Source organism: Cylas formicarius, unplaced genomic scaffold (genome assembly GCF_029955315.1).
Source record: "Cylas formicarius isolate icCylForm1 unplaced genomic scaffold, icCylForm1.1 PGA_scaffold_12__32_contigs__length_19106922, whole genome shotgun sequence".
NCBI lineage: Eukaryota > Metazoa > Arthropoda > Insecta > Coleoptera > Brentidae > Cylas > Cylas formicarius.
The window spans coordinates 8,602,080-8,627,764 of record NW_026844225.1 but is presented as its reverse complement, the minus strand read 5'-3'; the positions used below and the strand labels follow the sequence as shown (position 1 = coordinate 8,627,764).

The window sequence follows — 25,685 nt, the reverse complement described above, 5'->3', positions numbered from 1 at the left end:
ATAGACGGTTGTTTTGACGGTGAAGATTTAAGTTTTTCAAATTATTTTAGTGCCCTTTGGTAACATTTGGGATAAAACGTGATGGGTTAATAAAACTACAATAAAAAAACTCTTTTTGGTATTCTTACCAAATAAAAATCCTTGTACATCACATAGGCCAACATTATAAAATAAAAAAAAACAGAAATGTAGCAATTTTTAACAATAACATCTAAAATAAATAAACTGGCATGGCTGGAAGGCATTTTATGCAAATATATAAGCTCATGTTTGTATTGCTGCAGGTTTGTGCACAAACGTTGAAATACATAAAAAAACTAAATCAAAAACGCTGTAAAAAAATCAATACTGCGACTAATACTATACTGGCAGTATATATTATTGATCCGCTCGCACATCCCACGTTCTCCATGGAGACAGTATATTTGATGTCATCTGGGAACCTGCACGCTGTTTCTAAAAACAACCCCGCCTTATTAATACGTAAAAATATTTATAGAAATTTTTGCATTAAGGTAACCAATACGTTTATCTACATGTTAGAAATACTTTGATGAAAAAAACAAGGTAGTCTTCTCTAATTTATAAGAACAGAAAAGACTATTTTAAAGATTTTAGAAACATACGATATTAAAAAAAAATGCTAGTACTTATAGGCATAGTTTTACATCTTGTTCCGCATTATTGCATATTTTCTTACAATAGTATATGTATAATATATAATAATATATATATAATATATAAATATAATGTATAATATAAGTATAGTATGTGTGTATTTCAGTATGAGCTAGATCAGGATAATCAATTATTTATTAGTGTAAAAAAATGGCTAAACAAGGGAAAATTAAGAAATTATGATTTTGAGTGAAGTGTAATTAAATTCTACGATATTTAAACCACAATCTAAATTTAACTCAAATAAACCGTTAAAAATGATAATTTACAGAAAGTCGAGTGTTGAAAACTACGATCCAATACTTTCGAAAGTATTTAGGTAACGCCCTTGTAAGAGCTTTTATGTAGTGTAACTTCAAGGCACCTTGTATACCGAAAGGACTCTCTATTTTAAAAATTTCAGGAGATGATATTAAAAAAAATATATTGCTAGCGCATTTGGGCACAGTTTTACATCTTCTTCCATATGATTGCATTATTTTATGATATTTAATACTGGCACTAGCGGCTGTGTGTATATTTCTAGGTAAGTTAGATATACCGTGTTTCAAAAAGATGTTTTCAAACGAAAGAGGAGTATGCTTTCACTGGGTATAACATTAAAAAAAAAATCTTGTTAAAAAGCTCGGCATAGAATTATTTACTATTTACAAATCTTCTGGAATCCTCCTGTGTCGGTTTTTTCTGAGTCGAACTTGCTGACCTTTCGCCAATCATCCTGACTGGCTCGTATTTTACTCTGTACCTGTTTATATATTGTTTGAGGGTGCGGAGCTAAATGAGGGGCATAAACACCGTCTCGAATGACTGAATCCCATATTGGTGACAGAGACCTGAGTCGCGGTTAAGATTGTTAAGTTGCCTATAGATTTCTATAGACTCTCGGATTTTTTGTTGGTAGAAGAATAGATGACATGCAAGAATTTTAGTTTTATCGAATAAAATTTTATGTCCGGTTTCGTGATTATGTTCGGCAACAGCTGATGAGTTTATTTGTCTAGTCTTAAGGCACTTTCATATTCTGGCATCTCAAATTACATTTTTTCTTTGACGGATCGAAGATGTTGAGAGATTTTTGGACAAGTTTTAAATCTGGTTTTAACTTTATATTTCTTTAGAACTTTTGATATGTGGTCAGTGATGTTTTGAATGTAAGGACCACAGTGGCAAGTGTAGGATTGCTTTCGGCCTCATTGCAATTGGAAAGTTGTGGTTAAGTATATCTTGTGATGGAACGCTTAATATCTTTCATGTGGAAATTATTAGAGAGAAGAGCAGAGGTAAGGTGTTTTAATTCTGGGTTCAGTGACTCGGGCTGAGATAGTTCTATGGCTCTGTAAACAAGAGAGTTGATTACCGATGATTTTTGGGCCGGATGTTGTCGGTCGGTGTGCGTATGTTCTCTGCAAACACAATGACCCAATGTTAGGTCCGATTTTCTATTGATAGGAATATCAAAGAATGGGAGATTATTATTACTTTCCACCTCAATGATAAAACGTACGTTAGGGTGAGTAGAGTTTTAATGCCTAAAAAATCTACTAGGGATTCCTGACCATGAGGCCAAAGAACAAAAGTATCATCGACGTAGCGTTTCCTTAATTTTGGTTTTAGATGAAAGGTGTCGAGAACTTTCTTCTTACAGGCTTCCATAAATATATTCGCGATGACTGGTGATAGTGGAGAAGCCATAGCTGTTCCCGACGTTTGTTAAAAAATTTGGCCGTTATAAGAACAACATGTTCCACACAAGCATTTTTCGATTAACGTGAGAAGGTTTGGTTCCTGATTCTCGGACTTTAATATATCTGAAATGATGTTGAGAGTTTCAGGAATAGGAACTTTGGTAAAGAGGGATTGTACATCGAAACTGACCAGCATATGTTGTGTATCTAATGTAATGCTTTTTAATTGTTCAATGAAGTGAAAGGAATTAAGTACGAAACTGTTAGTTTTCCCTGTAAGGGGTTTTAATAAGGAAACTAGATATTTTGATAGAGAATAACTTGGAGAACCAATGGTGCTGACAATAGGTCGGAGGGGTGATCCTGGTTTGTGAAGCTTTGAGACTCCATAGAGATGAGGAATTTTAGAGCCATGAGGGGTGACAGATTTTTTCACGGAGTCTGATAGAGAATAACAGATTTAAGGGTGCATTACATAGATGAGGTAGGATCTGTAAGGAAGGATCACAGTGGCAAGTGTAGGGTTGCTTTCGGTCTCGTTGCTATTGGAAGGTTGTGGTGAAGTGTATTTTGTGACAGAACGCTTAATATCTATATTCTTATCAAATTTTATTCGATAAAACTAAAATTCTCGCATTTAAGCAATTCTCTACAAAAGAAAAATCCGTGAATCCCCAGAATTCTATAAGCAACCAAACAATCTCAACCGCCAATCATCAATATGGCAGCCCTGAAGAAACCAACAGGATGATTGGCGAAACGTCAGCAAGTTCGACTCAGCAAAAACCGACGCAGGAGGAATGCAGAAGATTCGTAAAAGGCAACTCATTTCTTGGCATATTAAAGATACAAAAATAACAACAAATTATCTTTATCATATTACTGAAACAAAAAGACAGGCCTAACGGATGGAAGTTTTTCGGGTGTAATTAATTGAAGAGATTTAAATTTTATTGCGAATTGAGAATTTCCGAACCGGATTTTACTTAAAGCATTGTCCTTACCTCTACATCTAATATTCGTCGATCCACCGGTCACCGAAAGATATATGGGGGAGCAGGAGGATACCGAACCGTCGCAGTAATCGTTTACGTTGACGTTATATTCCGAACTACTTATCGATCGGCATGAATTACTGCTATTATCCGGTTTGCTGTTGTCTCTGGAGAAGCAAATAGTTAATGAACCGTATCCTTCTTCCCTTATCTTAAGATTCCTGGAATCTCCGCCGCCGTAGAAGTAATTCGGTGATATTCGGTAATAGTTCACTCCTGACGGCTCGACGTATTGTATCAAGGCGAACGTGTTCGTTGGGCCATTGTACGAAGAAGTACAAGATGGATTAACCACTGCCCTTGGTACTGGAAAAGATAATTACTATTTTTTATTGAACAACAATTCGTATAGATTACCGAGTATAATTTTAAGCTTAAAGCTTAAAATAAGATTTTTTTGGATGGTTTTAGAATGTTGCTTCGTTTTCCAGACATAATACCCTTTCAAAAACAACTTTTTTTTAATTCATAAAAAATAGTATTACATAACGCAACCCCAGATACAACAGAAAGACTCGAGCTAAAAAACTATTTGCTAAAAATATAAAAAATGAAAAAGTCTATTATTATTAACTTTAAACTAATTGGACCCCTACTACCGTAATCACGATGTTCAAGAAAATCATATTTTTTGCAAAACCTCCAAAACTGCACATAACAGACCATATGTTTATGTCAATTCGCATAGATTTCTAAGTAACAAAATACGCCATTGACATTCTCCAATTTTTTTTCAGATTAAGCAGCAAAAAATACGAATTTTTCGGGTGGTTTTAGAATTTTGCTTCGTCTTCCAGACAAAAAAATCAACAAAACCCCCTTCAAAAACCACATTTTTTTATTTTATAAAAAATAACATTAAATAACCCAATCCCAAATACGAAAAAAAAACTACTTACAAAAAATGAGAAAAGTCTAAAATATTGGTTAGATTTTCCTTAGGGGCGCCACTGGCATTAATAACTAATTGGATCCACGATATTCATGAAAATTAAATTTTTATAAAACCTCAAAAACTGCAAATGTTAAAATATATGTATAGGTAAACAAAAAGTTAAAATCACAGAAGGAAAGGTCTTCAAACCTCTGGTAAATATTTTCACACATTTCAAATAGAACACCCTATATTTTTTGGTATAGTCAGATCTAACACAAAATCCCAAGTAATTTTTATTAACATTTTCCTATGCAATGTCTCAAAATTTTTGAAAAAGGAACAATTAACACCACTTCCTTGGATGTTATAATACCGATCTCCCATAAAGGCCTTTTACAAAACTATATACAATGTAACGCAGTTATTTCGCTTTTTGAAAGTAGAATAAACTATTCATTTTTAATTTTAGGCAAAATCGCATATTTTTGAGCAACCTTATATTATGTACCGCCATTTTAACGAGCACAAGTTTTAGATTTATGATCACTCAGATATTAAATTTTATGACACATTTTCAATACGTCTTTTCCAAAAGTAGTAAAGAATATACTAAGAATTTTGAGTATTATCGCCAGTTGTAATAAAACTTGGGTTTTCCACTGCTTTGAAATAAACCTGGCAGCGCCGATTTTGCTAAAACATTTCTAATTTTCTCTAAATTATTGCCCGCTATGTCTGTACACCAAATCTGAAAAAGTTCCCGTAGTTAGTTCTCCAGAATTTCTAACGTGAATCATCCTGTATGAAACTACCCCCTCCCCCTCATTTCTAACAGGGACTATTGATATCATTTTACCAATTCGAGATTGAACTTGCAGTTTAACAAATACGCACATCAATCACGACGTAATACATCCATCTATCGATAAAATTGCCCGTGCTTTAGAATCCGTTTTAATTCATAGATCCAGTTCGAACAGAGTGCATTTTTCTTGTCCGCACTCCACAATTTATCAAACTGGTGTGGGTCTCACTTATCCATTTTGCGCAATTTTTAAATGTCCATACGCAACTCTTATCGACCCTTATTTTCAGGTTTTTGTTGGGTCTGGCCAGATTATTTTCCCCTTTTTGTACTTATCTCCGAAAGGGTTTCAAAAGCATGCAAAATTTTGATAATCCGACACGCCTGAATACGTTAGTTAATATTTACATATATTTATTTAGAAAAACAATAAAAATAAGCCAGATAATTTTATAAATTATACTTTGACAACTGCATTTTATAAATTTCTTAAAAAAAAATTTACTATTATTTAACTAAGAATTTTTGGGGAAAAAAAGTTGCACACCAAATTACCTTTAATTTGTTAAATTGTAGATTATTGCTATTAAATATTGCCAACTCTAATAAAATTACCTACAAATATTCAAACAGAGTTTATAATTCAAACGAGAGGCTCCTAATTAACTGGTTCGTACAATCGTACAAAACTTTTAAAATATCGCAAAATTAGATTTTCTTTTTCATCTTCCTTCTTATTCAACAAGTTTTTTATCTGAGATCTGACACAGAAAACAGTTTATAGGTACATTCGTTTATAAGAAATTTGGGATACATTTTAGGAGATTAAATATACATTATCGCAAACTTTTTACACGTAATTTCAATTCGGCATTTGAAACCCTTTCACCGATTGGTCCTATAATTAAAAATGTATTAATATTCACAAAAAAAGAACGAATTCCACTCGATACTCGTTATTAACATTAAAAACTGGTGCAAAATTTAAGCTACATATTCGGGCTTTTCACACTAATAGACAGCAAAGTATTATTTCAAAGCGACAGTGCATCGTACAGTCTTACAATCGTTATTATTTAATATTATTTTCAATAATGCAATATTCCAAACAATTCAAAAAATTAAAACAATAACAAATAAGAAATAGGAAAGTTGATCTATCTACGAAAGGATGACAACAAATTCACTTATCAAAGAAGTGGTAAAAGTTACTTTTTTATTAAATTCAAGCTTATTTATTCCCAAAGCATTAGATGATTATTTGCATGAAACTCAATAAAGTTCTGGAATATTCTTGTACTCTTGTACTAAGACCCTTATTAAAAGTGTTTCGAATTAAATTTTATCAGCATGACTCATAAATTTAATGACATGCTTACCGCTTTTGATATTATTCACAATTTGTTGTCCAAAGCCTTTTAAAGACTCCTCGTTGGATGTGTCTTGAAGAACGACTACATCTTTTGCCGGATTAGACACGATAGTGTCATAATCATTTTGCGTTCCAGTTCCCAAGACGAAAATGTTGAGATCTGGTTTAAAAAAACACGATATAAATTAGGAAAAATGCGGAAATAATAAAATAAGCCTCACCCGGCAAATATTGATTCATAATTTGCCTCCTTTGGGATACGAAATTTCTTTGATCTTCAGACATCGTTGCTCTGGGGAGCAGTAGAACAACAGTAGACTCACCACCCGAATATGTGTTATTATTCAACTTATCGTAACCTATATTTTCGATAGACTCGAAAACTGTAATGTAATTAAATCCAGAGCTTGCTGCAAATAGTAAAGACCTTTCATCACTATAAATTACTATTACCAGTAAACATTTTTCGAAATGTTTCGTAATTTCAAAAAATAAATAATTAGAATTTGAAGATATTTATGTTATTTTATTTGACTTAATGCAAGCTTATTCCTTTGTTTCTTGTCAATTCTTTTTAAATCACATCGAAACCAAATATCTTCAGCATATAAATATATATATAAAAGTAAAACAAATTAATTTTTGAAAAAAATAAAGGATAATTACAAACTATAATATGTTTTAATTTTGTTTTGTTTATTTTATTGTCTGCCATTTTGTTACCGACTATGTCATCATAAATCGTACCGACTATATATGTATATGAAATTTAATGCACAGCCCGTCCAACAGAAATGTTCTGCATTTATTTTATGGGATTGAATATTTTGTAATTTTTTTCTGTCATTTGGTATTTTTATTTTTCATGATTTATTTATTTTATTTTATGTTCAAAGAGTTTTCTTTATACAATTTTTGGATAATCTTTAATACTATAATTTTAATAATTTTACATTATGTATGTATTCGTTTACCGCTTTGTTTTATTTATTAATGAAATCAACAAATTAATTAATGTTTTTAAAAATGTGAATCTAAAACCAAAACATAACACCGAATCATGAATGAAAAATAAGTATGTTATACTAATAATTCTAGAAATCGACTAAAATATCAACACACAAAGAAAATGTTGTAGCAAATAACATGATACCAATGAAATTATGAAATTGCGAAAGAAAACTCAAACTCAGAAAATATGTGAATCCGGAAACCTGCATTAAATTTAGATTTTAGAATTCAGAATTTTATGTACAGCGGCACGGAAATCATCGAGCATTTTCCATAAAATAACAATGGTGCCTTTTATGAAATTGTGGCAATAGGAATACGAAGGGATGAAATGTTCGAGATATTTCTCTACAACGACCTGGTCGTTAAGCTTCGCTCTAAGGCATATATTATATCCTTCGATGCTTTTTATTATCCTTACATCGATTTATCCTAATATAACATTTACTCTCCGAGCAGTAGGATATTAAAACATTTTTTTTACCGTTTTGATGTACAGTCAGGTTGTACTTTTGGTAGAAATCCGCCAAATAATTTGTCCGATTTGTAGTGTTGTAGAACAGCAAGTTTTGGGCGTCGCTACCACTGTAGAGAGCATATCGCGTACCAAATCTACTGACGTCGATGTTGCTTAAAATGTACCTACAATTTTTGATTTTATTTATTAATTCGTAGATATAGGTAAATCATATTAAACATCTGGGGCTTTAAATTAGAAAAATCATATCGAATATGTAACAAAATAAATAACGAAAATCATCCTACACATTTTATGTTAAAATGATAGTCGAGTTCTAAATTACGGTCGGGTTGTTTTGGGGAAGTAAAGGCCATTTTGACAGCACCTTTTGTCTTAAAAAATACGTAACTAAAATAAAATAATACATAACTAAAATTACGTTTTATGTAAAAATCATCACACTAGAGAGTTAGAGTCTTTATTGCTTGTTTCATACGTAACTATAGTGTCTATAGTCCAAGTCACTGAGAATACAGTGTGCAGCCACACCTAAGATAAAAACTTGTACAGGGTTATTCATTATATTTTGTGACCCACCTATGGGGTTAATTTTGAAAAAAAAAAGTGTAAATACAAAAGTTTAAAGATCTTATGCAAATGTCAGAAAAAACAAACGACGATCGCAAGCTTTCAAAATGACAGCAACATCATTTTTTAAAATGGAATGCCCTATATATTATTAGCTTAAATTGTAGATCTCTTTCTTAATTTCAAAAACATATAGTTTACTGACATTTCATTTTGCCGTTTTTGAGACATTTCCCTTTTAAAATAATTATCACTCGATTTCTGTTTAAAAATTATCAAGTTGCCTTGATGGGATCTATGTTTGCAATCGTTTTAACAATGTTCCACTTTTAAAAACTAATCAAAACTAAAGATCTGCAGCGCAACTTAACTTAACTTAAAATAATATTATTAAAAAGGACATAATGTTGCAAGGGTTAAAAGAGAATATCGGCAAATAGAGTTTTTTCAATAAATACAATTAAAAATCTAATTAAACAATTTGACGACCGAAATAGTGTCACTAGAACTGACTGACAATAGAAAGAAATTTTGATGAAAACCTCGATATATTACTTTACTTCAAAGGTAAATTATTATGCTATTACGACACTTGACATCAATATTTTTTTTAGAAAATCCTGAATATTCTATACCCGACGTTAAAAAATTATCTGGAAAGTCCTATAGTAAAATTAAACGAATACTAAAATATCGTAAGTTTCACCCGTGAAAAGTTCCTTCCAGTTCAAAATTTAACCGATGAACGTAAAAAGCAGAGGCTCGCATTTTGCACTGCACACATCTCAAGAAATTGGAAACTATCCAAGCAAAATAATATTTACGAATCAGGCTTCGTTCACAACAGCAGCTGTATTTAATAGGCAAAATAAATATTTTTGGTCCACCAATAATCCACACAAAAGGGCGGCAGTGAAAATCCAAGGACGGACGTCAGTCAATGTGGTGTGTTGAACAATATTTTGACCAATTATACACGAAGGATCGTTGAATGGCCATCGATATTTAAATTTCCTGGCATCATCGCTTTGGTTATCCTCTCTTTTTGGGCCTACCAAATTTTCTACGGTTCTGGGGTATCCATTCCATTACTTTCTTCGGAAGTCTGCCATCATCCATTCTTTGAACGTGACCGTACCATATTAGTTGTTTTCTTTCAATATCGGTACTTAGAGAGCAATCTATTCCTATTCGTTGTTTAATTTCTTCATTGCGGATCCTGTCTCTTCTAGAAATTCTCAGTGTTCTTCCAAAGGCGTCCATTTCTACCGCTTCAAGTCTCCTTCGATTGGCCTCCGTTATCCTCCACGTTTCAAAACCATATAGTGGACTACTTTTTACCTGTGTCTCATATATATTGATGTTCCGTTTCTTTCCCATCTCCGTGCTCCAAACTATTCCATTCAGACAGCCAACTGTTCGTCTAGCTTGAGTTATTCGTTTTTTGATATCCCCGTCATCTTTGCCAGTTGCATCAAATATCACTGCCAGATTAGTATATTCACTGCAAGGCTATATCTCCTCATTTTCTAGTTGTACAGTAGACAATTCTGCCCCAATAGGTAGGTATTTGGTTTTTTGCATGTTGATCTCCAAACCCCATTATTTATACTCTTCTTGCAATTTACTCGTCATGAACTCTAGATCTTCTTTATCATTGGCCATGATAACATGATCATCCGCAAATGGTAGGGTATACAAACATGTACCCCCAAGGTCGATGCCTATACCGTTGCACTTCCTCTTCCATTGTCTTAGAGCCTTTGCCACGTAGATCTTAAATAATGTAGGTGATATGCAACAGCCTTGCCGTAAACACTTATTCATCAGGAATTTTTCCTACAATGTATACCTATCTTTATCCAAGATGTGGATTCCTCATACAGGTTTGTTAGAGCTTTAATTAAGGTAAAGTTGATGTTAGTATCTTGTAATACTTGAAACAATCTGTTGACGAGGACAGTATCATATGCTTTGTGGAGGTCAATAAACATGATGTGTGATGTGTGAAAATATTATCGATGCAGGTTCTCCCAGCGCGAAATCCGGACTGTTCCCCTTCTTCCTGTTCTCGATATTCGTGCTCTATTAGATCTCGAAGGATTCGTCCATACAACCGGCTTAAGGTACTGGTCACCGATATACCTCTATAGTTAGTACAGTCTCGTTTATGTCCTTTTTTGTGAATTGACGATATATGAGCTACTTTCCATTCTCTTGGTATTGGGGCACCCTTTAAGTATTCATTCACGCACCATGTTAATGCGTTAAAGTGGCCAGGAATTATCAGCTCTCTTGAATTTCCTATTTTTGCCACTTCCTCATTTACTTTTCCAAAGGATTGGTCCTTCTTAGAATATGGTTTGTTGTCGGAGATGCAATTAATTAATTTGGCATCGAGATGGCGGACCTCCACATAATATCCAACCGGTTACCAATTATCTAAATAATAAATATAGAGTTTGAAGGAACTCTTGCAACATTATGTCCGTTTGAATAATATAATTTTATTATTTGGCGTTTTTCTTCCTCAGCATAACCCATTTGAAATATCTTAAGTTATTTAACTTGCGCTGCAGATCTTTAGTTTTTATTAGTTGTCAAGAGTAGAACATTGTTAAAACAATTGCAAACATAGATAACATGGTTGTTATCAAAGCAGACTTGACCATTTTTTAACAATTGTCCAGAAATCGAATGAATGTCAATAACCTATATGTTTTTGAAATCAGTAAAAAAAGATCTACAATTTAAATTAATAGTATATAGGGCATTCCATTTAATAAAAATGATTTTGCTGTCATTTTGACTGCTTGCAATCGTCGTTTGTTTTTGTGTAAGGTTAGAGCAAACTTTTGTATTTACACTTTTTTTTCTATATTTCAAAATGAACCCTGTAGGTGGGTGTCAAAATATAATGAATAACCCAGTATAAGGTGTAAATTTACCATTGTTATAATTTCAATTGCTCAAACATATTATTGAAATACTAAATTTAACTTGGAGCATTGAGCATACCAACTGCCATTTGAGTAGAATAAAAAAATAAAACCGATGTTTCTGAAATACTAAAGATCGAGGTCAAAGCAACCAGAAAATATGTTTGGCTGTAATTGTTTAGGGAAAATCATTTGTTGACTGTGAAATGAAAAATCTAGCACCCACCCTCTTAAATATCTACTAACACGCTGAAAGTTAATCTTACGAAAGAATAGACTGGACTGTGTTGTAACTCCAACCGTGGTCGATGAAAATGAGAAGGTCCGTAGCGACTCTAGTAATCACCGACGAATCTGACGTGCAACTCAAATCAGCGGTGTTGATCTGAGCTGAAAACGATAATTCATGCCAAAAAAACCGCAACGCAGTTCCTCCCAACGTTCCCTTACGCAAATATTGCTGGAAAGCGGTTATACCGGCCTGGGTGAATATGGCAAAAGACGCGTTAGTCAAAGAAGCACCAGAAACTGCAGCTGTATTTAACACTGGCATAAAATTCAACAGTTGGTTCTGCATCATCTCCGTCGACGTCATTTCCGTATACAAAATGTTCCTGTTGCAGGCCTTGAAAGAACTATCCAGCACGCCCTTTTGGTAAGGCGAATAATACATGTCCAATATTTGGGAGATTTTTATGTCGCTGTTTTGCAAATTGGCCACCCTAAGCGCCATGTATAACCCGTCCAATGCCCCTCGTATTTCGGCATCGGTAGCTTGAAGCTGATTGTTATTGTGGAGGAAATAATAACGAGGGTTTATAGTGCTGTTCCATCCCCCCGATGCTCCCAATGCTACGGTGGAGCTCGCTTGATATAACGACGCTTCGCATAGCTCACCTTAATAAATACGGAAATATGTATAAAATTTTCTTTAAAAATAATAATAATATGACAGGGGAAGACGAGAAAGTCACGATTAGAAAGTACATTAAACGTCATACATATAAGCGAAAGAATAAATTCGAAAGTGAGTGATTGGTTATAAAATCCAATAATCCAATAATAAGCAACAAATTTTCAAACTTTAAAGGTCTTTTAGGTGGATTTAAAATTTTATTTAATTTATTTAATACATGATGACAATTTTAATACTTTAAAATGAATCAAGACACTTAAAAACGCTTAAAATTTTAGAAGAAATTAAAACTTCAAAATTTTTAAAATTTCACTAAAAAAATATATAAATTTTACCGTAGACGACGATATAATAATAATAATATTAATAATAATAATAATAATATAAACTTTGCTCAGGAATAAATTACGCTTTATTTTTTCATTTTTTTTTTAATTTGTAACTTTAAAATTTAAAACGGATTACTTTTAAAATTAAAATACATCAAAACAATTTTAAAATGAATCAAAACACTTTAAAAGGTATACAATTTTTTTACTTATTTAAAAATTTTATTATTTTTTATATTTTATAGAAAGTTCTGCATGTATACTGCAAAGTACCCTTTTTTCCATTTCTTTTATTGGTAAATTGAAAAATTAATCAAAACCACTTTCAAATTTTTAAATTTTTAAATGAATTAAAAAGCATTTAAAATTTTAAAATGAATTAAACACTTTAGAAAGTTTAAAATTTTCAATAAATTTAAACATTTTAACATTTTATATAAAAATTTCTGCATAATATGCAAGTAAATCAGATACTGAATTCTTTGAGCCAATGAGTTGAGTTGAGAAAAAAAGGTATTCTTTATAAAAAGTTCTGCAGGATCTGAAACGTAAAGCACAACTATCAAATACAGAATTCTTTGAACCGTATCCGATGGTTGTCGAACAATACGAATTTTGCTCAAGAGAAAAATACACCTTTTTTTTTCCATTTTTTGCCAAATTTAAAAATTTAGAAATCAATTAAAACACTTTTAAAATTTTAAACTGAATTAAAACACTTTTTGAATTTGAAATTTTCAAAATTAATTAAACACAAAAAAATTAAAATTTTAGAAATTAAATTTTTCAAAAAATATCAAAAAAAGTTCTGCATGATCTGAAAAGTAAAATAAAATGAATTAACACACTTTTAAAATTTCAATATGAATTAAAACACTTTTACAAATTCAAAAATTGGAATGTATTAATTCAATTTTTCAAAAAAAAGTTAATCTTTTTGAAAAGTTCTGAATGGTGTAAAACCTAAGATGCAATGAATTTTGCTCAAAAGTAAAGTGCCTTTATTTTGTTCCTAATTTTTTAATATCAAAATTTAAAAGTGAATTAAAACACTAGAAAAAAATTAAAATTTTGAAATGAATTAAAACAGTTTTAAAATTTCTTTTCAAAAAGTTCAGCGCAGCCTAAAACTTAAACCTTTAAATATTACAATTTTTGAACCGTATACGAGCGTTACCTTTAGAAAGTCGCCGTTTTGGTATTATAAATGGTATTGCTATTATTTCGATTTTATCAATATTTGTTATTGCACAAAAATAATATGACACAAAATTTTATATATAGCTGCAAGAGTCTTTAAATGATAGATGGATTTGACATTGGTTGGAGAGTTAAGTTTACTTATATTATTTTTGCCGAAACAATTTCAAAGTCCAAAATAAAACTTTCGTATTTACGCTAATACAACCCTGTAGGTAGTGTGTAAAAAATTGCAGGAGATCCCCGTACAATCGTATTGCCTAAATAAAGACCAAATACAAATTTTCAAAATCTAGGCAATATCCATTCAGCGTACCTGTTATCGTAGCGGCAAATCTGTTATCGACCACTCCGTTTTCTATATTCTGCTGATTTAACCCAGCCGCTATTCCAGCCAATACGTTGCCGGCTTTCACCGTGCCGTACTGGGTGTACACAACCCCTAATTCAATGGGACATTGACTTCCATTGAGTGGCAATGACAAAACGCCTAAATCGGGACCATCGGGGTTTAAAAGTTCCACATCCCGTCGTCTTCTGATAATCCTCGATGTATAGCGGGATGATCTGGAGCATTCCGACGCCTCGTTATCCCTTATTCTGTCGTCTATGGTATTCGATATCATGTAGTGCAGGGAACACTAAAATTGAAATATATTTTACGAAATATAGGGAGGTGTATGTTAAACCAAAAATAATATAAAAAATTCCTGCGAGTGAGGTAGACAGATGCTGTCATCTAGATATACAGCGATAAACTTAACAAAGTGGTTAACAATGAAAAGTATGCATAAATTGCATTTAGTTATTCTGTTTTATAATAAAGTTAGCTCTCGTACCGACGTGAATACGCTGAACCTGAGATTTCGTGGCTATATATCGGTTCCACCGCATCAACTAACCCTCTTTCAAAGATCTTTCTCTTATAACGTCTAAAAGCTGTTAAAATACATGAGCTTAAACTTATTTAAAGCTCTCTACAGAAAAGGATTGTGTGCAGAATCGCAGAGCGGGATTTGTTTTATTGTTTGTTTTTTGATGGTTTTATTAGTCATTTTTGTTGTTTTTCCTTGTGTACTACTTTTATTTCCAATTGTGGAAAACCTTTTCATTTATTGCTTGATAAGGATCGGACATACTGTGCAAGTATACATACACCAGAAATATAGTGCATTTACAACCGACTCCGTGATTAACTTTGCCTACTGTTTATTACTCCAAAACCGCAGCCCCTTACCCCTAACCATTCCAGGACCGTCCTAGGAATTTATCTACCTACACTTACAAGCGGGATATAAGTATGTTTTCAATCTTCTTCGCAGAGCAATTCTTGAAACGTTTACATAAAAAAATTAGTATAAAGTAACAATTTATTACGTTCTATATAATTTGTTTTCATTGCTGCTCCTAATTCCCATTCTGAATTTCTTATAAAATTGTAAACATTCAAAACAAATTGTTCAGCATCCGAAGATAAATGTGTCCGTTTTTTATCTGCTGGGGTAGTTCGTCTTCAAAATGGTCATTAGGTTCGACTGCCATCTCATCTTCGTCTTCAAATTCTGCGTTGTTTTCCATATCTTCTTCTAACAGGGGAACATCTGCCTCATTACACGGTCTTCACATTTTAAAGTGTTAAAAAACAGGAACCTTCAAAAAATGTTTAATTGTAAGATTCTAATAAATATTTATCAGCATTCTTGCGATGTACCTTTATCTAACACGTCTTAAAAAATACTGTAACAAATCGAAGAACTATGTAGAAGACACAAAAAAACAAAAAGAAGAATGTTGTTATTCAACAGGCACACAAGACAAAAATGATTATTTTTCAACTTACATGTAAGATAAATAGAGTACAGGTACTTACCTTACCCTTTGAACTATCCAGTGAAAACAGCCTCGCAGGGTCAAAGCTCTAGAATCAGGTACATAAATACACATTCAAATACATCCGTAATACATATGAACATACTGTAATTTTGATTAAATTAAAACGCTTCTACTTATTCGAAAATACTCCGTAGCATCAATACTTAATCAAATTTAAAACGGTCCATTTACATTGCAAATAAATATTTCAAGTTTCTTCAAATACTCTTTACGGTTCATCTAAGGCAACACCTGCGCCATGCAGAATATACATCTGTCAAAGCGATAAATGCACTATATTTTTGGCCGTATCATAATTCCTTAAACTCTGAGCGGCTGAAGTGGTTTTTAACCAAAGTAAAATTTTACTTACACATCACATTCAAATGCCTCCGTAATATATACGAACATATTGCAATTTAGATTAAACTCTTAAGAACGATACATATCTCCTGATGTTAAAATAAACGCTTCTACTTATTGGAAAATACCCCGCAGCATCAATTCTTAATCAAATTTAAAAAGGTCCTTTACATTTCAAATAAAAGTTTCAAGTTTTTACAAATGTTCGTCATGGTGCATCTCAGGCAAAGCCTACTTAATGCAGAATAAACATCTGTTGGGATGGGTTTTACCACGGTCCTGTTAAGTTACTGTAATATACTTAAAACGTCAAAGCAATAAATGCACTATATATTTGGTCGTACAATATCAATTATTACTATATACAGGGTCTAGGTGTTGAACTTCAACTTTTGTAATTGTTTTCAACCATAAGGCTAAAAAAAATGTGATCCTTTTTGTATTATCTTTTTGCGAAATAAATATTATTACTATGATTACCATATAAAATAAACTCGGGAAAGAGTGCCTGGTGACAGAGTCAGCCTTTCGAGAAACTATTCGAATTGTTTTAAATTGTTAGTGTTCTGTATTAGGTTGCGGATAAATAGAGTTTGCTGTTGTCTGTTACTGTTACTGTTTTTTATTGATAATTTTATCGATAATGGACGGATTGCCGCTGTTGTTCGGTGCAATTTCTTTAATGATATTTAGTTCTTTGTTGTAATTTTTTGTTGAGAGTGGCTTATTAAGAAGTCTGTGTATAAGAAAGGGACATGCAGCCATTTTGTGTGTATAAGGGTGATTTGAGCTGTTATGTATGACTGTGTCCGTATGTGAATTGAATTGAACAACGGCTACAATCCCTTAATTAACGATAAAATTATAAATAAAAAACAAATCCAGACAACAGTAAACTCTATTTATCCGAAACCTGATACATTTAAAACAATTACATACATAGGAGAACCTAGTGAAAAAGTTGCAAAACATTTATAAAAATGTGGTATAAAAATAGCTTTCAGAACTAACAACACAATAGAAAAGTTTTTAAAAAACAAAACGAAATGTCCAAAATCTCAAAAATCAGGTGTCTACGGGTTGAAATACGGATCTTGTCCTAAAATTCATATTGGACAAATAGGTAGATCCTTCAAGAAACGCGTTAACGAACATAAAAGAGCGTTTAAAAACAATAGTCCAGATTCTAATTATGCTACACTTTGTAGAACTTTATATGTGCAATGGAATTTTTCCAGCGTGGTACAAAATTTTCTCTTTTTCTCCAACACCTCTATAATAACTTTATAACGGAAGTATCGTAGAGGTTGCTTGTGATTACTCACAGAACATTTATTATTATTATTATTATTATTATTATTATTATTATTGTTATTACTATTCTAAAACACTTCTTGCGCAAATTGTAAAATCCCTTAATGTTTTTCTCATATTATTTTAAAAGGCTTTAAAGTTATTTTAAAATATTTTTCCCGATCCTATAAAATCGTATCGCTTTTGAAATATTTTATTTATTTATTTTTTATAGTTCAGTTCGAACAATTTCATCGTCCGTCGATCATGTATGTTGAGTAATGTAAAATATTTAAATTTTCGAATAATTCGGATAAATGGATGGAATTACATCGAATAATCTTACACGAGTTCAAACTAAATTCATCCGACATCACAAAAATGTTTTTGCTGCCGCTGTGAAATCAAATTTAATTCGATTTAAATGAAAAATTCTTAAAACTGACAGGGAGCTTTCTTACATTCACATCTGATTTAACTTAATCAACATGATGTATTTACGTACTTACTATTAATATATTGTCGAGAAGATATATGGCGCGGGTACCACCCTGAGGCGAACAATTTACAAAGGCGACTGACTTAAATAACGGATTTTGTTGAGTACCATTTTGGCCACATTGTTCGACCCAGGTAGACCTTTGTCACGTGGTACATTATATCCGACCAATAAAGTTTACCTATGAGTATTAAAATTAAAGTTGATGATCGTTTCAGAAAAACGAAACTCGCTCTACTGCGCTCCGGTCGTGATTAAACTGTTTGAAATAATATTTTTATATTTAATTAATTTATATTTAATGAAATTAAATAAAACTGAAAATGAGATGTAAATGGAAATATCCATAAATTAAATATATTTTAACCATATGTTTTTTTAGACACTCGCTCCGCTGCGGTCCGCTCGTGACTAAATTGTCGAATATAATATTTTTATGTTGAATATAATAATTTGTTTTGGTAAAAGAAAATTAAAATTGAAATAAAAATTTTTTGGTACTAATGTAGTTTTAAATACATATTTTTGAATTTATTATTATTATGTATTATTAATTTATATTTAATTATAATTAAAAAAAAAATAAAATGAAATGTGGCAAAAATTATTTTGTATTAAAAATGTAAGTAAAAAGATTTCCTTATTCGTAAGATGTTTGGTATTTTTATTTTATTTTTATTTTATTGTATTAAAAAAAAAAGATAAATTGATTGTTTATATAAGTCTATAATTTCTTTGTAAAAACAATCTATTTATGAAAGTGTTCTCTCTATGAAGACGGTCCATATACAAAGACGGTCCGTCTGTATACGAAGGCGGTCCGTATACAGAGGCGATCTGTATATGGAGACGGTCTGTATATGGAGGCGGTCTGTATATGGAGGCCGTCTGTATATGGAGGCGGTCTATACGTCTGTACGTTAAAATGAAAATGTATTTCTAGATTTTGTAGAATAACCTCAAAACCGCAAATTTTACTTTTTTCGTTATCTCTTGCCGTTTCCCAGTTGAAACACTGTTTATATGTTAATTTATATTTGTAGTTTGGTGATAAATAGAAAAAAAAAGGGGCTATGTCGGTAAAAATCAAATTTTCTATTTTCCGAAACCAACGAAGAAGAAATTTGAATTCTATTTTTCAATGGAATGAAGAAACTTAAGTTATTTTCAAATTAACTTTGAAGTATGTACCACTTAAATTTGCGAAACTTTTGTATCAAGGCTTTTCTCGTATTTCTCAGAATGTTACATGCAAAATCCGCTCTGATGGGACACTGCGGACGTATGTTGCCTTTCCTTTGTCGATATATGCCTTTAATAAAACAAATTTGCTTATAGTTCGCCTATAACAAACAGAAATTCAAGTCGACTGAAGGATATAGCGACATGAAAGGGCAACTATAATCGGCTTCATGTACCTTATCCAATTAAAACTTGCAATGAGTATTATTTCTTATCCGTAATGGGGGTCAGTCAATGTGAGCAGCGAGATCTCTGGTTTAATCGTTTTTTCGTTTGCCAATTATTATTTATCCAGAGGTGGTTGAATCTTTCGGCATTAAAAAGCTTCATCATAAAAACGTTATACAGGGTAACTTTACATACCCTCTCCAACTCGTTTAAATCACCATTGCTGATAGTCTGTTCGACGTTTGGCAATAATTTGGTCGACATCACCCGGAACTTGTAAGTTTCGGCTCTTCTAGCAGCGAAAGGAATGCCGTATTGACTTTCTATTGGCCTATCCGTCCTTGTAATTCCATCCTGACGAAATCTTGAAATAATTTAATAATTTCAATCGGATTTGGTTGTGATTGAAAGGGTTACCTCTGAATTAATTGAAGTGCCAGTTGCTGACTGCTGATTGTTGGGTTGGCATCCTCTAATTTCCTAATAAATTCTATAAGGATATTGATAGTCGCGGGTGGTCGCCCATTGGCTGTTAGAACCCCAGGTATAGCCGAATCGTTGTAACACGCCATAAGTCCCGGACCGACGTTACTACCTGCATTTTCTTGGCAAAACGCTGACGTCACCCACACCACGAACAAAGCAACGGACCAAGGATACATATCTTCATAAAATCAAACGAGGTTACGAGATTTTTGACACGCCCGCACCGTCTTTTAGTCACCTGTGTATCAAAAATACAACCATTTTTACACAATTAGTCATAGATAAGATTAATGCTATAATATAAACACGATAATAACTGATAATAAGGAACTGATAAAACGTTACACTTTGATGGGGTATAGACATATATTTGTCGAATTTAATCCCAGAAACGATGAACTAAATTACCTGCACAAAATTTCAAAGTTTATTGATGGCGTATTGTAAAGACCACCCTATATCCGGCTTATCTATTTTATCGAATTGAAATTGCCCGATAAGCGTGAGTTTCCAACCATTATGGACATTTTTTTATTGTTGTCTTCGACACATTTTTCAAAAAAAGTTTTCCTGTAGAGTAAATATAATTTCGATTTGCCATCAACAATCAACCATTTTCCTAAATAACCATGACATAAACTCATATCGTAATTAATTTTGAATTCCTGGTACAGGTAATCATGTAACGAAATTAGTCATTATTTTATTCAAAGAATATAATAATCAACGCCGAACAGGAAGTAACATTTTTTAATGATTAATTGAGGCGTATTGTTATTTATGAAAGTATTAAAAGAACCGCATGTAATAGTCAGACAGAGATGATTCGACTAAACAATAAGTTTTGTCTAACGGAAGTATCCCAAATACACCGCCGAAAAACAAATTTGCCTAAAAATATTCAAACATTAGTTATTTTGAGAGACGCTCTTTAACGAGGAGAAAAAGAAGACCAGGAATGTCGTTTTTAATAATAGCATAAGCGACAAAAATAATCTCGTATTAGTTTTGGACAGTGGATTCGTTATTACCAATGATATATAAATAGTAGAAAAGCACGAAAGTATAAATTTTGTTTAATGAAAACGAACGGAAACCACTTTCCCTTAACTTTGTCGACGACCTAATAACCAATTAGGTCCAAAAGTTGATCCAACGTCAATCTTGTTACCGAGATTTCCAAACTGCCAATATTTACAACTAAGTTCGATATAAGTTTCCTTAACTTTATATCCCAATCGACGCTACGTGAGCGCATAACCCATGAAGTTTTATAAGACCACATTTAAAGGACTTAGGGCCTTTATAGAAAATCCTGCAAATTAATTTTTTATCGATAACAATGTTTGAAACAAAACTTTTAAAGCTTGAAAAAGTGTTTTCCGTTAGTTTGGTTAATAATTGTGGTTCACAACACGCTCTTGAAAAGGGGTCCAAAAAAGATATATATTTTTTTACTTCTGAAACACTTTAAGATGCCTAAATAAAATTTATTCCACAATTACCATTGTTTGGGTTATAAAAGTTATTGCTGACAATGTTTCAATATTTTGTACAGGAACGTAGCTTCTTCTGTCTCAAACTTTTATTATGATTTTTGTCAACAGTTGGCCATAACAAAGGCACTCTTCTCTAAAGTCAAAAAAATTACTCGGTTTGGAGTTATTTGGGGTTCAGGAAGCAATACTAAATGAATTAAATTGTTTTGAACAATTTGATTCTTAAAAATATTGTAAATTATATTGAACAAAAATTTCATTAAAACTGGTTGGCAAATAATAAAAAAAAATTTTTTTGGTTGTTTTTTTTTTTTAATTTGCTTATTTTAAGAATTGTATTTCTTCCAGAAATTAGGGAACCTTTATCGAAATTTTATCCAATCTACGTTTATAAAAAAGCTTCTCCCATAGTGCAATGTTTATTATACAGGGTGACAAATCGAGCACTAAGTTTTTTACAAATTTCAACGAAACAACATTGCTACAGCGTATTTATTAAAAATATTCTTTAAAAAGTTGTCATTTTTGATATTTTTTTGACAAATTTTTCTATTTCAGCTTCTTTATTTAAATAAACAGAACATCAACTGATCTAGTTCTATTTCTAACATATATTCTTATCTTAATATACATAATATTTTTGTCAAATTAATTTTTTTTATATACGGGATTTTTTCAAAAATTTTGCCCACTGTTTGGAAGTAAGGGGCAGTTTATTTGGAGCTTTTTCCCGATTCGAAAACATTCTATTTAAAATGTACAATCGATTTGAAAAAATAAAAAAAATCAAAATTTCCACTCATTAGCTGTACTTAATATTTACCCGGGTATAATAAAAAAAAATATTTATTATTATATTAATATTTATTCAATATAGTTGGAACAAAACAAAAATGTTGTTGGGGCAATATTTCTTATATCTTCTTTTGAAACTACACAAAATGTAGAATAAAATAGTGCTTAAATACTGCTTTAATGCACATTAATCAACGATACTGGTCTTACTTCACTTTTCAAATGCGATTGTGTGGATCATTAGTTATGTGCTACAACTAAAGCATTTTGGTTCCAGCGATCGATCTGTATCTCTTTTCCACTTGTATTTAAATAATAGGCAGCAGTTCGTTAGATTTGGGTAACTTTACTTCGCGAGGGCCACAGGGTTCAATTCATGGGCATTTGATGTATTTCTTGTACACATTCTGATGTTGATGACACCTGCTGTTACAGCACAAATTTACTTCAATTACTTGATGATAAAGTCGAAGCTAATCTTAGTTTGGATCTTAAAAGAACTTAAGCTAAATTCTAAAAAAACGTACAAGATGTGCTATTTTCTCCTGCTGGAAACTATAATTTTTTGCGTGATCATAACAAAATTCAATTGGAAAATGAAGACTTCGCCCTTTGAGATGTGTAACCATATTAGTTTGTATTGGTATTATTATTATAGGCTTGTAAGGATTTACCGAAATCGTGTTCCATGAATATATATTATAAGTTATGAAAAAGTAAAAGACTAGATATTATCAACTGTCTATAAGCTCATCCAAAAGTTATTTATTGTAAGGTAACATTTAATGTATAATCTAAACATTGATTAGACAACAATTCTATTATAAAACGCAGCAAAAACATTAACTCAAAATAACTCTTACCTAATTAAATAATCTAATTAATAATTAATGTAAACTTTCTAAAAGCTGTTATAGCAGTATCACTTTTTGAAATTACTATAGAACTGTCATAGGCAACACATTCATAAATCACTCAAAAGCCCTATAGAAATAGCGTGCATTATATATAGTTTAAAATTTGTTTTTTCCATAAAACATAAAAGTGGGCCAACATTTATAAATAGATGTGTAATAATAATACAAATAAAAGTTCATTATATGCCACTTTATTTATACCACGAATTAGATTAAAAACTCAAAGTTTATTAATATTCTTAACATGATTTTATCGAAATACATTTTTAAAATTACTTTTGAAGAGTTTTTGAAACAATAATATTCACTTCTTCATTTTTGCAAAAAAATATTTAGCCCTATGTAGATTGTTCGATGGTTTGGAGACATATTATGTTAATAATTTCATATTTCGAAAAATTAAAGTAAAATTTTTTCATGTATTAGTATTCTGCAATAACAATATTGGACCTAATATAACTTTCAAAGGTTTTCTAGCACAATGATAATCACGTGACCGATGTAGGGGTGTTGACAGTTTGAAGCCATTCGTCCCGGCTTAAGCAGATACGTTTTAAAAATGAAGAGCGCATGTTAAACGAAAATATGCCAAGCAAATATTATAGAACGGACCCTGCTGCAGGCGCATTTGCATATACCGCGTTGTAACTCGACTACATTAAATAATGTATCTATTAGTCTACCGTGGGGATCTGCGTTTATGATTAGGCCTTTGCGGCATTGAACTCGATTGAAAACCTTAAAAAATATCAAACGGGAAAAAAGAAATCTATGATACATACCTCGGTAAATTCACCACTGTCACTTGCCCTACATTCATTACACATTTGGCTCAAAGATAAGATAAGCGTTCTATCTAGTTCATATTTAAACAAAGGTGTCGGTTTTAGTATCCCGCGTAAAATTAAAAAGCTCAAAATTCGTCATAATAAGACGTTGTGCGGAACTACGAAATTTTATTTACAACAAATAAATACAAAAACAAAATTACAGCCATTAGTGTTTAGGTATTTTCTGTATATGATGGTAATCCGGTTCGATATCGTTTTCGCTCTGATTTTTTTCGAAAAACTCGTCGTCTTCGTCGACTTTTGAAAGTTCGTCTTCGTCATTTTTAGATTTCGTACTTAGTATTTCGTTTATTTGCCTTCCGAACGCTAGTCTGCCGTGTTTTTGTACGTTGAAAGCGAACGCCTTCGCTAAATCTAAATTAATATCCTGCAAGGGTGTATCGCCCGGCCTGATATAAACTGGCACTAATCCGGGCAAAGGGGGGATATACTGACGCGCTTTGGCACTGGACGCTGGTTTTCCATCTGCAAAATAATGGAAAACTCTTTCACCAGAAGTCCCTTGCAAATCGAACGAATTCACGTAGAAAACAAAAAAAAAATATTTACGCAAATTTACGCACCGGTTTGATACACGAGAAGAGGTAATATGAAGAGGGTTGAAATCCGGAAAACCAGCATGCCGACCCGATGCGATGGATGTGAAACAACGATACACAGAAAGAGAGAGGCGCGGTGTGACTGGCCATTGACTCGCAGATTACCTTTTATAAGCCCAGAGTGGTCGTCCGTTCGTTTTAATGCGAAACGAACATATTTCTTCCCCGGGTCCCGCTGATGGACCAGATTTTCAAGATCCGATCGGCCGCACACTGGTCAAAATTCAAAAAAGCCGACTATAATAATAATAATAATTATTTTCCCTCAGACAACTACAAAATGGTATATGAATCGTCAAAATACATAATAAGTACTATATATACGGACATATAAAAAAACATTTACTCAAAAAAATTCTTCCGAACTATAAAATGTTTTGGATAACAAAATATTTTTATTTGTTGGTTAAATAGACACTTTTGCCTCTTAACTCCAATGGCAGATTGTTAAAAATACGAACACCTAAATAATCAGGTAACCTCGAGGTCGTCTACAGCCTACAGTAGGGAACCAGCAGCTTACCGCTCTGTCTTGTATGCTTAGAATGTACGTCAAAAACTAACGTAACATTCGATAAATAGTTAAAAACGTACAATGACATTTCAAAAATTAATAGACTCGCCAGAGTGAGAGTTTTGTACTGGACAAATAAGCCCCTAGAAGATGTAAACTTGGAAATATGCGTAATACTTCTTAAAATACGATTTTGAGTCAAAAATACTTTATCGGCATCTATAGGCGCACCCACAAATGGATCCCATAATGTAACCGGGACTACACTTTTTCATAGTATAAATTAAGCAACTGTTGCCTAGTTAAAATCTCAACAAGATTTATAAGATTATTTACAGTATTTAGAGTTGAAATAAGAGTATCACAATGAGACATCCACTTTAAACATTCATCCAAAGTCAATGCTAGAAACCTCACAGTATTCCTACTTGCGATAGTGTTATCGCCTAAACAGATATTAAATTTATCACATTGTTTCTGGTAATTATGAAACCTCATAGTTTGGGTTTTGCTTGCGTTGATATTCATCAATCTATCGAGCACCCCACGTCCATGTTGGTTATCTGTAACACTATGATATTTAAACACTTTAGAAACACTGTTTGAAGTTATTACTGGACGACAGTTCTCCGGTAACTGACGACTATTTCTTTTTAGACAAGATGGCAATGT

The 25,685-nt window shown here is 32.2% G+C and overlaps 2 protein-coding genes across 2 annotated transcripts; both read right to left on the bottom strand.

The window, feature by feature from the left end:
• Positions 1 to 118: 118 nt before the first annotated feature.
• Positions 119 to 23,890, bottom strand: LOC132708682 (uncharacterized). The gene is made up of 11 exons (XM_060681173.1): positions 23,832 to 23,890; positions 19,770 to 20,076; positions 19,548 to 19,716; positions 14,232 to 14,556; positions 11,921 to 12,367; positions 11,737 to 11,860; positions 7,968 to 8,125; positions 6,694 to 6,882; positions 6,480 to 6,632; positions 3,368 to 3,724; positions 119 to 456 (listed from the first exon to the last, which is right to left on the bottom strand). Exons 2-11 carry the CDS (start codon positions 20,012 to 20,014, stop codon positions 323 to 325), a joined length of 2,301 nt encoding a protein of 766 aa, XP_060537156.1. The 5' UTR covers positions 20,015 to 20,076; positions 23,832 to 23,890; the 3' UTR covers positions 119 to 322.
• Positions 23,891 to 23,951: 61 nt separating this feature from the next.
• LOC132708685 (uncharacterized) lies at positions 23,952 to 25,475 on the bottom strand. Its single transcript, XM_060681178.1, has 3 exons — positions 25,442 to 25,475; positions 24,464 to 24,712; positions 23,952 to 24,365 (listed from the first exon to the last, which is right to left on the bottom strand). Coding segments are annotated over exons 1-3 (570 nt in total). The 5' UTR covers positions 25,443 to 25,475; the 3' UTR covers positions 23,952 to 24,045.
• Positions 25,476 to 25,685: the final 210 nt, after the last annotated feature.

Excerpts from the sequence above, each read along its gene's own strand:
- LOC132708682 (XM_060681173.1), bottom strand. The coding sequence starts at position 20,014 with ATGTATCCTTGGTCCGTTGCTTTGTTCGTGGTGTGGGTGACGTCAGCG. Across the intron at positions 19,717-19,769 it reads GCACTTCAATTAATTCAGAG|ATTTCGTCAGGATGGAATTA; the intron begins GTAACCCTTTCA and ends AATTATTTCAAG. Across the intron at positions 3,725-6,479 it reads TGTGAATAATATCAAAAGCG|TACCAAGGGCAGTGGTTAAT; the intron begins GTAAGCATGTCA and ends TATCTTTTCCAG.
- LOC132708685 (XM_060681178.1), bottom strand. Across the intron at positions 24,366-24,463 it reads TCTTCTCGTGTATCAAACCG|ATGGAAAACCAGCGTCCAGT; the intron begins GTGCGTAAATTT and ends ATTATTTTGCAG.